This window comes from Puma concolor, chromosome E2 (assembly GCF_028749965.1).
Source record: "Puma concolor isolate L17-30 chromosome E2, mPumCon1.1.hap2, whole genome shotgun sequence".
NCBI classification, from domain to species: domain Eukaryota; kingdom Metazoa; phylum Chordata; class Mammalia; order Carnivora; family Felidae; genus Puma; species Puma concolor.
Window position 1 is genome coordinate 53,704,293 of NC_141681.1, and position 15,104 is coordinate 53,719,396.

Consider the following 15,104-nt stretch of genomic DNA (forward strand, 5'->3'; position numbering starts at 1 on the left):
GGTTCTGTGCCAAGGTAAAGAGAATCTTCAAGATTTTTTTTTTTTTTTCTTCCGAAACCTCTTCCCCAGCACAGCCATGAGGAGTGAGGACACGGCTCAGAGTCTCGGGGAACCGGGTGTCTCACCTTTCTGCCCCTCCCAGGCCTCTGTCACCTCCAGACTGTCAACGGCATCAAGCAGAAGCAGAGACGGGGGCTGGGGGGGACCCCACAAACACCAGAGAGATGTCAAGGAGTAGCGAAAGAGGCATCATTTTCCTCGGTTTATTTCAAGAGAACAAAGAATCAACCGTCAATTCTGTACAAAAACATGGCGGCCGAGCCACACTGACCCTCGGGCCAGCCCCCTTGCCACGCCCAGCCCCTCGCCCCCCTCAATTGTCAAAAAAATGAGGACAACACCAAAAAAACCAAACTCTGGGAAAAAAAACTGTATTGAAAAATCAGGGAGACCGTCCCTCCCCTCCTCCCTCTCCCCATTCCAGAACTTCTGAGGGGGGGGGGGGCGCCATGTTCATGGCCGGCGGGGGGAGGTCAGAAGGGTGTGCGTCTGTAGATTTAGTGTTTGGCAAGTGGCGGGGCTGGCAGGGGAGGATCTGGAAGGGAGCCGGGGTCTGACGGGAGGGAAAAGATCTCGGACCCTGCCCCGCCCCACGGGACACTCGGAAACAGTTTATAAAAATCAGGGGGCCAGAGAGTAGAAGAGAAAGGAGTCATCTGAATCAAAAACTAAATCGTGGAAAGATTTTTTTTTTTGCTTTGTTTTCTTCTCTAAAAGGCAAAAAAACTACAAACAGCCCAGGTCCTGAGTTCCCCAAGACTCGGGTCCTCCACCGCCCCCCTGAAACCTGGCAGGAGGGAGGCTGGGGAGTGCGGAGAGGTTGGTTCTTTAAAAAGTCACCCCTGGACGGGAAGGCTCTTGTCTTCTCGCTGCCTTCCTCTGCCTCTCGCGGGCTGCCGAGGAGAGGGATGGCCAGGACCAGGGCTACGCCGGCAAACTCAGCTTCTTCCCCTTCAGGACTGCGAGGAGACAGAGCAGGGGCGGGGGGGGGGGGGAGGGGGGAGCATTACCAAGGGGCCCTGCGGATGGGACGCTGGGCTGGCGGGGGGTCCTCGAGGGTCCTCGAAGGACTCTCGGGTCGAGGCCTCAGATCGCGGAAGGATGGGGTCCAAGAGTCTGGCAGCGCTGGCCAGGTGCCCCCCCACACCCTCCCAGCCTTAACCCGGAGGCCAGCTGCCTCCACACCTCCGCCCTCCACCACCTCCCCGCTTTCCTTCGCACTGACCGACTCCTCATTTCCCGGGTCCCTGCTTTCACCGTCGTCTCCTCTGACCACCTCCCCGTGTAAAGCAGCCCCCTGTTCTTCACTGACACATATCCCTGGCTTCCTTCTCTCTCGGCATTTCTCCCTGTTTGCAACCATCTCCCTCTCCTTGTTCGCGCACCATCACCCCCAGTCGGAACCCAGGGAAGGGGAAGGGCCACCTTCTCTCCTTCCGCTGCACCCCCAGAGCCTGGCCGTGGCCGGGGCCCCAGGAAGGGCCCAACACAGTTGTTGGTTGGGTTGGTCGGGTGGGTGGGTGGTGGGTTGGTTGAATGAATGAATGAATGAATGAAGCTTTGTGGGCCTGAGTCCCTAAGGGTGAGGACGGAGATCAAGCAACAGGGAGCAGACCCTCCCTTCTCGGAGCGCTGCTGGGGTTGGGGAGATAGGAACTGATTTTTTTTTTTTTTTTTTTTTTTTGCCTTCCGGGATCTGGACCCTCAGGACAGGTTCCGAGAGAGGAAAAGTCGGCGGCCAGTGCTGCCCTCTTTGTCCTGTCTCTTCCTCCCCAGTATGCCCAGGGGCCGAGGAGAGGGATGCCCGCCCTTCGTGAGGTCAAGGGAGGAAGCTGCTCTGCCAGAAGGCAGCCCCCTGATGCCTTGCTGGTCTCCCCTCGGGACGCAGGAGCCAAGGCGACCGCCGCACGGCGGGGGAGGGTGGCTGGAGGTCTGAATCCCCAGCGGGGCTGGGAGCCGGGGACCCAAGACCCTGGGAGACGGGAACCTTCCCACCCTTGAGGGAGACGGGGCCGCGGAGACGGAGCCTGGGCCCCGGGGCGGGGTCCCCTGCAGCCGGCTACCTTTGGTGATGTAGAGGTAGAAGAAATCGCAGTAGAGGACCGTCTGGACCAGGCCCGCCACGATGGCGATGAGGTCGAAGAAGCCCTCAAAGTGGTAGCGCCAGATCCAGTTGAAGAGATAGAGGGTGCGGTAGACACCCAGGGCGAACAGGTAGTGGCTGGTGATGGTCTCCGCCTCCCCCGTCTTGCTCACCATGAACAGCTGCGGCAGGATGGCCACCGACTCCAGGTAGATGGAGAAGGTCCAGAGGATCTGCGGGGGGGGGGGGGGGGGGGGGAGATGAGGCGGGAGGGGACGGGGCGGGAAAGAAGGCGGAGGCTGGAATCTGGCCGCGCGGGCGCGGCGACACGGGACCGCTCGCTGGGCAGTCACCGTGTGCCAGACGCTGCCCTGCCCGTGGCGCATCTCTTCTCCCTTCTAATCCTCATGACCACCCCGTGAGATGCCGTCACTGGCATCCCCATTCTCCAGACGAAGGAACCGAGGCCCAGAGATCTGCCCCACACCACGGGGCCAGTAAGCGGCGCGGCCGGGATTCGAACCCAGGGTCCGGAGGCAGGGCTCACGAGCACCTGCCCCTTCAAAAGGCAGACCAGGTCGGAATCTTGGCTCTGAGACTTGCGTTCTGTGAGACCTTGGGCAGGAGACCCAGATTCTCCCAGCCTCTCCTTCCTTATTTCTAAAATGGGAATTGGGGCGCCTGGGGGGCGCAGTCGGTGAGGCATCTGACTTCGGCTCAGGTCACGATCTCTTGGTTCACGAGTGAGCCCCACCACGTGGGGCTCTGTGCTGACAGCTCGGAGCCTGGAGCCTGCTTCACATTCTGTGTCTCCCTCTCTCTCTGCCCCACCCCCCGTGCACGCTCGCGCGCTCTCTCTCTCTCTCTCTCAAATCAATTAAAAAATTTTTTTAATAAAAATAAGAAAACTTTTTTTAAACAAAGAAAAAACCAAATACATACATAAAATAAAATGGGGATGACTTCCGTGCCCTTGTTGGGACGACATTCAACGTGCAATCTTCAGAGACATAAATCGCACCCTGTCACTCCCTGGCTTAAAATCCTCCAGTCACCGCTGCTTATCACAGCTAGAATAAGATCCAAATTGCTAACTTTGGCCCTCAGGACCCAATTCAGCTTCATCTCCTACTTCCTCCCTCGCTCTCCAGGGTGCGGCCACCCAGGCCTTCGCTCTGGTCCCCCAAGCTCCATCCTGCCCCAGGGCCTTTGCACTTGCTGTCCCCTCAGCTCTTCCCTGCGGATTGTCGCAACCTGCCTCCCCTACCTCCTTCCAGCCTCACTCGTCAATCACCTCTGAGAGGGGCCTCCCCTGACCGGTCCTACCCCCAGGACGGTCACATCACCCCCTCTGCTCCTCCCTGGCAGCTCTCACCAGAACAAAGCGGCCTCCGTGAGGCCCAGGATCCTCCGTCTAGCTCACCCCGCGGCCACAGTGCCAGCCACGTACTCGGTGAACGACTGAATGTGTGAATGAGAACAAGCTTCCTGTTCACTTGTCCGTCACGGGCCCCCATTTAGGAAGCAGTCACCAGCATCACTGGTGAGCGGGACAGGGCAGCGTCGGAGGGGGACGGAGAGGCAACAGACATCTGCCAGCCCCTTTTCAGTCCTCGGCAATCTGAAAGTCCCACCTGGTGGGACTTTTGGTCCCTACACCCACCGAAACCTCCCCTGAGAGGACCAGGCCAGATGGCAGGTGTGGCTCCCCCTCAGTCGTTTTGGTCGGGGACAGAAAAGTGGGGACCTCAGGATGTATTCATAACAACTCACGCTTACCTAGTACCTCCCACATCCCAGGCACTGCCCTACCGCTTTATGGGTATTAACTGGCTTATGTCTTAATCCTGTGTAGTAAATCCTATTATTATCCCCACTATACAGATAAGAAGACTGAGGCCCAAGGATGCACAGCTCCAATGTAGGTAGAAATGGATTCCTACACTGGTGCTAGGACTCCAGTAATCGCTCAGAATCCTCCAGCACGGCTCTTAGCAACTCAGGTTGACTGAGGCTCGCAAAAAAACGCACCCGTTAAACTGATACACACCCAGCTGTCATCCCTGGGGTCACCCTTGGGGAAGAGAATTATAAGGTGAGAGGAGACGGAAGGTCACGTTCTCCTCGTGTTTATTTGATCTATTCGTGATGTCTGATTTTCTTTTTTAATGTTTATTTTTGAGAGAGAGAGAGAGAGAGAGAGACAGCGCACGAGCGGGGGAGGGGTAGAGAAAGAGAGAGAGGGAGACCCAGAATCCAAAGCGGGCTCCAGGCTCCGAGCTGTCAGCACAGAGCCCGACGCGGGGCTCGAACCCATGAACCGCGAGAACGCGACGTCCGAATTCTTAAAGAATAGTTTCCCTCGAGGATTCAAAAATAAGTTTCTTACTAGCACGCACCAACTAACAGCATGGACTTTGAAAGCAGGTGGGCCCAGGATCCAATCCTACGAGCTCTCCCCTCTGAGACTCACCTTAGCGCTCCAAGAAACGGGGACGAGGAGGTCTGCGCCCCAGGTGGCCGAGGGGTCAGACAGGACGACGAGGGATTCAGAATAGCCAGCACAGAGCCAGGCACCCAGTGGGCGCCAATACCTTGCACAAGTGACCTCCCCCCCTCTGAATGAGGTAACTGCAAACGTGGGAGTCAGGGGTCCTGGGTTCTGGTCCGGCCTCCTCCACCAAGAGCAAGCCCCAGTGCCTTCCCCCGGCCTCAGTCTCCTCATCTATAACATGGGTAAGTGCTCCAGAAACGTGGTAAGGATGGGACGTTCACAAAGACCACGGTCTACAGCCAATCCCAGGGTTCCCGCCACGGCACAGTGCAGCCTCCCTCGGACATTCCTGGGACCTGTGGGCCCAAGTCAAGCTCCGTCATATTTGTCTGGCCTGCACAGTGCTTTTAGAAAGATGTGTTGAGGGCGCCTGGGTGGCTCAGTCGGTTGAGCGTCCGACTTCGGCTCGGGTCACGATCTCACGGTCTGTGGGTTTGAGCCCCGCGTCGGGCTCTGTGCTGATGGCTCGGAGCCCGGAGCCTGCTTCGGATTCTGGGTCTCCCTCTCTCTCTGCCCCTTCCCTGCTTGCACTCTGTCTCTCTCTCTCTCTCTCTGTCTCTCTCTCTCAAAAATAAATACACATTAAAAAAGTTTTTTCAAAAGAACCCTATGAAGTAGGAATTGACCATCCCGTGTTCCAGACAAGGAGACTGAGGCACAGAAACATTACAGACTTGCCCAAAGTCCCACATCTGCCACGCGGTAGAAGCTGGCTTTGCATCCCCACTCTCTGCTTCCGGAGTCTACGCGTTTCACCACGAGACCATGCTACGTAATCCGTAAAAGCCTCACAGCGACCTGACCTCGACTTTACAGATAGGGAAACTGAGGCACGGAGAAGTCAAGTCACATGCCCGTGGTCCCGCTAATAGAAAGTAGCAGATCTGGGATTCAAACCCAAGTAGCCTGGCTCCAGAGCCCCTGTTCCCGATTCCCGAGCTGTCCATTCAGCCGATGAGTCGCTTAGACCCCCTAAGCGTCATTTTCCTCATCTGTAAAATGGGTCCGCTGTACCAAGCAATGAGTCCACGCGCACGAACGGCACCAAGTGCTACTGTTATTTCTGCCTTAATATCATCTGACTCCTGAACCCGCGTGCTGAACCTGTATGTCCTAAAATAAGGAAGTCTGAGCCACCCTCTGAGAGGGTCCACTGTCAACAGCTGTCCGGCCACCCCACACTCCAGGGACCTTGCCAGGTAGCCTACCTCCAGAGGCGTAAAGTCATGGTTGACCAGGAACGCCAGGATGGCCGTGGGAACAACGAGGAACTCCACCCTGAATGTGTCGTGGTTGCCGTCGTACGTGGCTTTGAACTTGCTGTAAATCATCCAGACTGTGGTGAAGGAACAGGCAATGTAGACCACCTGTCAAGGGGGGGCGGGGAGGGTGAGGACGAGGGCGCTTCAGCTCCAAGCAAGGGGCCTGAGTCTCCAACAGGCCCCAACCTAGGAGTTTGGAACCCCAGCCCCTTCCTCCCTCAGGCCCAGGAGTCCTCACTTCCGGCCCCCTTCTCCCTCAGACCCAGGCAGGAGTCTGGAACCTGCCTCCCCTGGACGGAGAAGTCTGGGATCTACACTCCCTCCTCCCTAGGACCCGGACCAGACTCCCTGCTCAGGAGGGGCCAGCAGGTGGGGTGGGGGCGGGGGGAGAGCCTTTACCTTCATGCACGTGTTGTACAGGGAAATGTAGTTGGTGAAGAGGTCCAGGTAGCGGGCCGTGAACACCACTGCAAACAGGACCTGGCTCTTCCCTGAAATCCCTGCGATCCAGAAGTGGGGGGGGGGCTAACGGCGGGCTGCGAGGGGTAATAAACCGAGGCCCGGCGGGCCTGGGACAAGCCCAGAGCCGGCTCTGGAGGGCAGCCGTCCCTGGAGGCCTCCCCAGCCCTCCCCGACCGAGCAGGGCCCTTTCCCACGGCCCACAGCCAGGGGGCAGCCCGGCCCCGGAGCTACTCCAGCCCGAGGCTCTGTCCCAGGCTAGGCCTCATGGCCACTCCCGGCCCCCTCAGGGTCCTCCCACAGTCCGGACCCCAGGTCGGGGCTCGGAAGCGCCCCCACTTGACCTCAGCCCCCCGGGAACCGGCCGCCGCTCTCCCGCTCCCTTCCTGGACGCCACGGTCCACGTCACCAACTCCCAGCCACCTCCCTGCCTGCCACGGCTCCCCGTTCCCAGCCCCGAACCCCCCCGGGGCCAGCGGAGAAGGGCCAGGGGAGGCTGACTGGGGTGCCTGGAGCCACCCCCACCACACCATATGCACCCCTAGTCTGGGGAAGGGATCTGACCCCCCGGTGACCCCGGACCTGGAAGGGGGATCCCCAGCAAGCCGTTGTGGGCAGCGGGGGGGGTGGGGGGGAGGGCGGGGGAGAGAGAGAGAGACCCGGCCCCCCGTGCCTCCAAAGCCCTTCCCCAAGTCCTGGGATGTCCCCCGCACTCTTCCCCCTTCTCCCGCCCCGGTGGGGGTCTCACCGGCACAAGAGCGAGACTTCCAGATTTTGAGCAGTAGCAAAACGATGGCTAGGAGATGGGAGAGGTCTCCCAGGAATCGGAAGAGATTCATGCTTTGGGGGGTCTGGCAGGGCTGGGCAGGAGGGAGGCAGGCTGGCTGGGGGTCTGCCCCCCGGCGCTGTTGTTCTGGCCGGGTGGCTGGGCCGGGGGTGGGGGGGGGGGGAACGGAAGAGAGGCCCTCCGGTGGGCTCCGCTCCGGGGAGGGGGCTCTGGGAGGGGGAGCCGCGGCAGGAGCTGGAGGCCGAGCAGGAGCTGGGAAGAGGGAGGAGGGCGGGAGGGGGAGGAGTCCGGAGGGAGGCTCCGCCCCCGAAGGCGGAGTTCCGGCTCTCGGGCGCCCCCTACCCCGTACCTCCCGGCTGGAGGAATGGGCGCTAAAGGCACCCCCCTCAAGGCTGCCTGGTAGGAATTTGCGGGGTCCCTGGGACCTGAAGCCCCCGAATCCGGCACCGGCTCCTCCAGGCGGTCTGTGCCTCTGCAAGGGTGGCAGCCGGGCCTCCCAGCCCCTGCCATTGTCAGCGATTCGGGAGGGCCGTCTGGGAGCTCTAAACATCCTAGACAAGGACCCGGACGCTGGCCTTTTCAGGGGCCTCCGGCTCCAACCCACCTAAAAGACAAGAGAGCAAAGCCCCAGCCCCTCCCTCAGACCCAGGAGTCTGGACCCCAGCACCTCCATCCCCCAGGACCCAGGGATCTGGAACCTCAGCCGCCTTCCTCCCTCAGACCCAAGATTTCGGTCCCTGCTTCCTTGAGACTTAGGGTCCCACCTCCACAGACTTGTATCTCAAGCACCCTGGCCGGGAACCGAGATGCACAGTCCCTTCCTCCCTCTGGGACCCACACGTTCAGGCCCCCAGACTCTTCTTTTTCAGGGATGTGAGCCCTCACCCCGGCTTGGAGCCCACAGCCTTGCCCCCTCACTGGCGTCTACACCCACACAAACCCTCCGGGGTCTGCCCGCAGGGGCCCAGGTGTCCTGCACTACACTCCCTGCCCCCCCCCCCGCCCCAGCGCTTTAGGGCACGCTGGCCCCAGCCTCTCTAGCGTGAGGGACAGGAGCTGGGCAGCTGGCCTGGCGGACCCTCCCAGGAGGGTCTAGGAGGAAAGCAGACAATGCTTTCGTCCTGGATGTTTGAGTACCCACGGGTGACAGAGGCAAAGGTGCCTCAATACAAGGAGGGTATTGGTTTCCTCGGAGGCCTGGATGGATTGGGTGCCTGAGGGTGACATCCATGAGTCCTGGACTCGGGGGGCCCCTGAGGATGGTCTGAGCTGGGGGGGTCGGGTTGTCTGGGTGCCTAATAGGGACTGGGCCTGGAGGAGGGGCCCAGAGGCCTGGGCCTGAGGGAGGAGGGACGGGGGGGGGGGCAGGGGGGGCTGGACTTTAGGGTCTGAGGGAAGAGGGGTCCGGGGACTTGAATTTCTGGATCCGAGAGAGGAGGGGGCTGGGAGCCTGGCCTCCTAGCTTCCTGAGGGAGACCCAGTTTGCAAGCCTGGCCTTCTGGGGCAATAGAAGCCAAAAGATGGGTCCTACAGGGACCTGGGAAGGGCCTTCTCAAGGCTCAGAGTGGGGAGGGGGCAGAGGGCGGCAGCCCCCAGGCCCTGGAGTCCGGGTCCCAAGCGGCTGTGTCAACGCTGGGTTCTGGGTCCCTGCCCGCCCTCCCCCTGCCCCCAACACACACTTCCTCCCTTTTTATTTGCGACCCCTCATCCTCTCGTCCCAGGAGGAAGGCAGAGGCCCTGGAGCTGGGGGCGATGGGGGGGGGAGGTCCCCTCCCCGCCCCCCGCCCTGGCAGGAGGAGGGGTCCCCAGGGAGGCCAAGAGGGGGGGCTGTGGGTCTCCCGGCAGGGGCAGACGGGGACTGAATGTTAATCGCATCCCGAGTGAGTGTGTGTGTGCGAGAACAGAGCGAGCGAGCGTGTGAGTCCCTCCCGCTCCAGCTCCTCCAAGAGGCGGCTGCTGCCGCCACCCTCCGCCCGCAGCCGCCCTCGGCCACCGGTGCCCAGCTGGGGGGTGTCGACCTGGGTGGGTCCGCCCGGCCCCCAGGGGTCTCTCCTGCGCCTGCCATCTGCCCGGTGAGGATCTGTGTGTCAGGGTGTCTGGGGCCGGGCTGGCGAAGGGGGGGTGTGTCTGTAAGGGCTGCGGCGGCCGAGGGAGGGAGGGAGGGAGGGGTCTGTCTGTCTGTACCGACTCTGAGCCTCCTGCCTGGGTGTCGCGGGCCCCCCAGTTGCCTCCCCCCAGCCGCCCCCCCCCCCAACCCCGGATGGATGGTGTGTACCTGGATTCTGAGCCTCCTGCCTGCGTCCGGCCGGGCGTCTGGCGTCCCCAGCTGCCTGTGTCCTCCTGTCTGTCCGAACAGCCCCGGACGGCAGTGGCAGCCCGGCCCCCAGTGGACCCCCGCGTGCGCGCGCGCGCGCGCACGCGTGTGTGTGTGTGTGTGTGTGTGTGTGTGTCTCCCTCCTCAAGCTCCGGGGGTGTTGAGGGGGGAATCCCAGGGAAGTGAGGTCGTGCGTGTGTGCGTGTGTGTATGTGTGTGTTTCTGCCTGGGTTTGAGTGTGGGGGTGCTGGGGGGGGTCTGGAGGTGGCCAAGCGAGGAAGGGACAAGCGGCTCCCTAGACAGGCAGCCTCCCGCCACACACACACACACACACACACACACACACACCAGCCACTGGCTTCAGAGGTGACCCAGACAGACAGACTGACAGACACAGACGCTGGGGGGTGGGGGGGGCGCTGAGGGCACAAAGGGTGGGGGTGCGAATGAGCCAGGGAGAGGCGGGACCGGACACATGGAAGGGGGGAGGAGCCGGGGCTGAAGCGGCAGGGGGGGGCACCCCAGGTGGGCGGAGGGGGGATCCCCACGGGGTCGGGGCGGCGAGAGGACACCCCGACAGCCTCCGCAATGTCCGGGGCCCAACTTCCAGCGCAACATGTGTAGCGTCGCCCTCGCCTAGTTGGGGTGGCCGCAACCTTGGGGGACAGACAGGGCAGGACGGGCCCGAAGACGAGGAGAGAGAGCCAGCCAGAGCCAGGGACAGGCAGGAGGTCCCCACCACCGCCACCGCCGCCGCCGCCGCCGCCGCCGCCGCCGCCGCCCCAGGGCCTGGGCCCCCAGCGGCTCCCTGAGCCCTCCGGGGAATCTTCGGGTCGCTGGACTCTGGGTTCCGGTCCTGCCCCCCGCAATACCCCCCACAGAACAGGGTCATGAAAAGGTAAGGCCGGGGTAGGGGATGCAGGGGTGGGGGGGTGGGGGTGGGAACGCGGACCCCCAGAGCTAGGACCGGGAAAGTTGGCCAGGGGCCTCAGGGAAGGAGGGGGACTGAACGGTGAGCAGAGGTCTTTGCCCCTCCCTCCCCAGCTCCCTTGTCTCCTGGGATCTCTCCTCCGCCCCCTCTCTGAGCCCCTTTCTCCTGGGTGCCTACACCTCAGACCTCCTAATCCCCCATTTCTCGGACACTTTGCACCCTCTCCCCAGCCCCGCATACCTGACGCCCCGAATCCCTCTGCCTCCCATCTCTCCATCCCTCTTCCCTCTGTATCCCCCTGCCCGCATTGGTCTCCCCCCCTCCTCGCCGGCCGTCCCTCTCCCTCTCTCCTCTCGCTCTTCCCCTCCCTTCTCAGAGCTATGAGTCTGCTATTAATACCCCCGCCAAGGACCTTGAGGGCATCCAGGCCCCGAGCCCCCTGAGCCCCAGGCTGCCACCCCTTCCTCAAGGTTCTGGAATACCCTTCCAGCCTGTTCTGGGCACCAGGATTAGGGTGGGGAAGGAATGGTGTTGGAGGTGGGGGGGGGGGGGAACGGGATGCCGTCTGCAGCACGACGCGAGGTGGGGGGGGCGGGCTGTTGATCGAAGTGGACTCTCCTCTCTCCTGTGATGGATTTGGGGGGGGAGTGATGGAGACAGGGACACCCCAGGAATCTCTGGCACCCTCCTCTTCCTCAGCTGGGGGACAGCCTGAGGACCTGAGTGGGGTGACAGGAAGCTGGAGCTGGCTGGGGTTGGGTGGGGGGAGCTCCCAGGATGTTGGGACTGACGGGGCTTGAGACAAAAAGCGGGTCCTTAAGGGAGGAGAGGGCCAGGGGCCTGGACTCCTGGTTTCTGGACATAGAGGAGGCTGGGCACCCAGTCTGGGGGGGCAGGAGGGGGCCAGGACTCCTGGGTCCTGGCAGAGGGCAGAACTGAGCACCTGGGCTCCAGAGCCAAGAGTCTTGAGTCTCTACGGGAGAAGTTAGAGCTTCTGTGTCTGAGGGAAGAGGGGGCTGGGGGCTCAGTCTCCTGAGTCTCTGACAGGGCAAGGCGGGGGGGAGAAGGCTGGCTCTTTGGCCCCATGGGAATGGACCTGGGGACTGAGTCTCAGGAGGTGGACCTTGGGAGCCTGGGCAATGTGATCCCTGCAGGCACAGGTCGTGGACGGGGCCTCCAGAGGCCCCCCAGCTGCTGGGGGTGCCACGTCTCAGACCCTGGAGGTGTGGGCGCCTGCCCTCCCCGAGGGCGGACTGGGCATCCAGCTTCCTGAAGGGTGGGGCTGGAGCCGTCCTCCTGGACCTCCGCAGGGAGCAGGACCCTGAGGTCCCCTAGGACCCAGGCCAAGCAGGGGAGGGTCTGAGGCAGAGGAGAGTCGGAGGGATGAGAAGCCACGGGGAAAAGAGGAAAGAGCGAGTGTTAACCCCGCGGGGGCCAGGCCACAGCTGTGGGTTATTTTGGGGTGGGGGGGGGCTATTCTGAGCGCTGATTGAGCCAGCTGCTTGGGGAAGGGCAGAGGAGAGGAGGGGCCGGGGGGAGCCAGGATTTGGGGGGGCCAGGCATACTTGGGAGTCCCCACCCCCATCCCTGGGGTGACAGTGGCCCAGGATCGCTGGGAAGGCAGGTGGAGGGGGGCAGAGCAAGGCCTCCAGGCAGGGGAAGGGGTGTGGGCCTCTCCCCCACCCTGGCTATCTGTGGGGTAGAGGAGGCCTGCGCTACCATGGCAACCGGATAGGAGCCTGATTGACAGCCAAGAGAGAACTCTTCCCTGTCTGGACCCCCTCACCCCTTCAGGAAGCCCCTAGTGCAGACTCTAATCTCTCTCCGGGAACCAGCAGCCCAGGCCCCCAGTGCCCTCCTCCTTCAGACCCAGGAGCCAGGAGTCTGGGCTCCCAGCCCGACCACCCCAGGCAGCTAGCATTCAACAGGGGACACAGGAAGAGATGCTGTATTTCCTCTAATTTACTAAATTGCTCTGGGCTGGGAGCCAGGGACCCCCGCCACCCCCCCCCCCCAGCTCTCCACAGCTGTGCCCCCCAACCCCCCAAGCCAGCCTGGACTGGGACTCTCTCTCTAGCTCTCATTGAGAACAGTGCGGGGTTGGGGGGGGGGGGGGAGGGAGATAGGACAGGAGTAACGGGGCAAAAACAGGTTGGGGGTTGTGGTCGAGGTGGGGGGTAAGGCCCTGGGGGCGTTTTCTCCCCTTGGGATGCCCCACTCATTTCTTTTTGTCTCTTCTTTCTCTCCCCCCACACACCTGACCCCTTTTCCCTTTCTTTTTTTTTTTTTTTTTCCCCCTCACTTTTTCTTCCTTTCATTTTTGATCCCTCCTGCCACCCGCCTTCCTGGCCTTGCTTTCATGTCTGTGCCGGGCACCTCCCTGGCGGGGGTCTTGACCTTTCCCTTGGCTCGCTATTTCTGTCTTCCTATGTTTTCTGTCTGCTCTGCCTGCCTCCTCCCTCAATCCCTGTGCTGTTTCTCTCTCGTGTGTCCGGGTCTCTTGGTGGCCGTGGGGTCTGTCTCCGGCTCTCCGGGCTTCTTTCCGTCTTCCGCCCTCTGTCCAACTTTCTCGCCTCTCCTATCCCTCCCGCCTTCCTTGCTTATCTCCGCCGTCTCTCCCGGCCTCCCTGTCACTCCACCCCCCCCCCCCACTTCTGTCGCTCTGGCTTATCTCTGCCACCTTCCTCTCCCCGTCTCTGTCACTCTGCGCCTCTCTACCCCCCCCCCGTCTCTGTTTCTCCTTTCCCTCTCCTCCCTCTCCCTGCGTCTCCCCTTCCCCGTATCTCCCCTTCTCCGTGTCTCTCTGCATCTTGTCCCCCCCGTCTCGGTCTCCCCATCTCTGTGTCTCCCCCTCCTGTGTGTCTCTCTCCGCTCCCGGGGTCTCCCCGGCTCTGCGCGCCCCCTCTCCCGTGTCAGAGGCCGCCCGGAGGGGCCCGCAGGCGATGCGCGGCGCCGGTGGCCCCCGCGGCCCTCGGGGCCCCGCTAAGATGCTGCTGCTGCTGGCGCTGGCCTGCGCCAGCCCGTTCCCGGAGGAGGCGCCGGGACCGGGCGGGGCCGGCGGGCCCGGCGGGGGCCCCGGCGGGGCGCGGCCGCTCAACGTGGCGCTCGTGTTCTCGGGGCCCGCGTACGCGACCGAGGCGGCGCGCCTGGGCCCGGCCGTGGCGGCGGCCGTGCGCAGCCCGGGCCTGGACGTGCGACCGGTGGCGCTGGTGCTCAACGGCTCGGACCCGCGCAGCCTCGTGCTGCAGCTCTGCGACCTGCTGTCGGGGCTGCGCGTGCACGGCGTCGTGTTCGAGGACGACTCGCGCGCGCCCGCCGTCGCGCCCATCCTCGACTTCCTGTCGGCGCAGACCTCGCTGCCCATCGTGGCCGTGCACGGCGGCGCCGCGCTCGTGCTCACGCCCAAGGTGCGCGCGACCCGCGGGGGGGGGGGCGGGGCCGGCCGCAGGGGGCGGGGCCCAGCCTGAGGGTCCGCATCTGGGCCGCAGTGGGGCCGGCGGGTGGAGTCAGATCTAGGTAAGGGGCGGGGTTGGCACGGAGGGGCGTGGTCTATACAGAAGGCGCGGGCGCCGCGGGGGGACTGACCTAGGAGCAGGGTCTGAGAGAGGCCCTGCGTGGCGTGGACGGTCAGAGTATGGGGAGGGCTGAGGGTCTGCGGGAGAAGCGAGTCGGGGGGGGGGGGGGAGTGGCACCCGGGGAAGAGGCGGGGCGGGGCGGGCCAGCGAGGGCCGGGGACTGGTTACAAACAGGGACCCGCCCGGGATGTAAGCTCTGAGGGCGGGGTGGGATCTGGGGTGGGCAAGGGGAGAGTCGGTTGGAAAGGAATGGGGTTCAGGAAGGGGTGAGGTCTAGTGAGGAGGCGGGGGCCAGGAAGGCAGGGAGAGGGCCAGGAAAGAGGGTACTGAGGCCAGGGACGGGCAGGGGCTTGGCCTGGAGGGCATGGGCTCCAGAGGTCGCGGTAGAAGGACGGAGCCATCCGGTGACAGGAGGGGCAGGAGAAGGGGAGGAGTCGTTAGTGAGAGGTGGGCCGGGGAAGGTAGTCAGGGAAGGGGCAGAGCTAGCCGGCGAGGAGCCAGGCCAGGAAGGTGGCAGGGCCTACGCTGTGGACTAAAGGGGCGGGGCCTAGACAAGGAGACAGTCGCGGAATGGGGGTTGGGCAGGGGCATGCCCCAGTTGTAAAGTGTGGAAAGAGAGGATCCGGAGGGTGGGCCTGCGAGGATGAAGGGCCACCAGAGAGGCAGGCCCAGCCGAAATGAAAGATCAAACCCAGGACCCTGCAGGGGAGAGGGGGCGGCGGCTGGAGCGGGCTGCGGCCCCGCAAAGAGGCCTGCACCCCGAGGGCACAGGGGGACCAGCTGGAGCGGACTTCTGGTAGGAAAGGACAGAACTGGACCAAGTCTGGTGTGCGGACTGACAAGGAGAAGGGATCCGCTAAGAGGAGGAGCCTGAGAAGGGGCGGGGCCTGTTCAGGGGTGGAGCCTACGGAACAGAGGTGGCATTTGCCGTGGATGGGGCCATCTGAGTGGGCGGAGCCTAAGTCCCCAGCAGGTCCCTGCTGAGAGGGCCGGTGGCCTTGTGACCAGGTCAGAATTACATCCTGGGATTCGTGGCTCTCTCCTGACCAGAGCATTGTGGGAAGGGCCTCTGTCCAACT

The 15,104-nt window shown here is 63.2% G+C and overlaps 2 protein-coding genes across 4 annotated transcripts in view; one reads left to right on the forward strand and one right to left on the reverse strand.

The window, feature by feature from the left end:
- Window positions 1–235: 235 nt before the first annotated feature.
- On the reverse strand, window positions 236–7,497 carry KDELR1 (KDEL endoplasmic reticulum protein retention receptor 1). Its single transcript, XM_086690282.1, has 5 exons — window positions 7,167–7,497; window positions 6,359–6,459; window positions 5,906–6,064; window positions 2,124–2,376; window positions 236–1,019 (listed from the first exon to the last, which is right to left on the reverse strand). The coding sequence occupies exons 1-5, from the start codon at window positions 7,255–7,257 to the stop codon at window positions 985–987; spliced, it is 639 nt and encodes a 212-aa protein (XP_086546408.1). The 5' UTR covers window positions 7,258–7,497; the 3' UTR covers window positions 236–984.
- A 1,596-nt stretch (window positions 7,498–9,093) lies between these two features.
- Window positions 9,094–15,104, forward strand: part of GRIN2D (glutamate ionotropic receptor NMDA type subunit 2D) — a 38,413-nt gene continuing 32,402 nt past the window's right edge. The window contains exons 1-3 of one of the 3 annotated variants that reach the window (XM_086690278.1): window positions 9,094–9,277; window positions 10,130–10,417; window positions 13,367–13,857. In XM_086690278.1, the coding sequence (XP_086546404.1) occupies window positions 13,393–13,857 (465 nt within the window). In that variant the 5' untranslated portion in view covers window positions 9,094–9,277; window positions 10,130–10,417; window positions 13,367–13,392. Of the gene's footprint in view, window positions 9,278–10,040; window positions 10,418–13,195; window positions 13,858–15,104 lie in introns of those variants that run through there. The other 2 variants (XM_086690277.1, XM_086690279.1) reach the window with 2 other exon arrangements.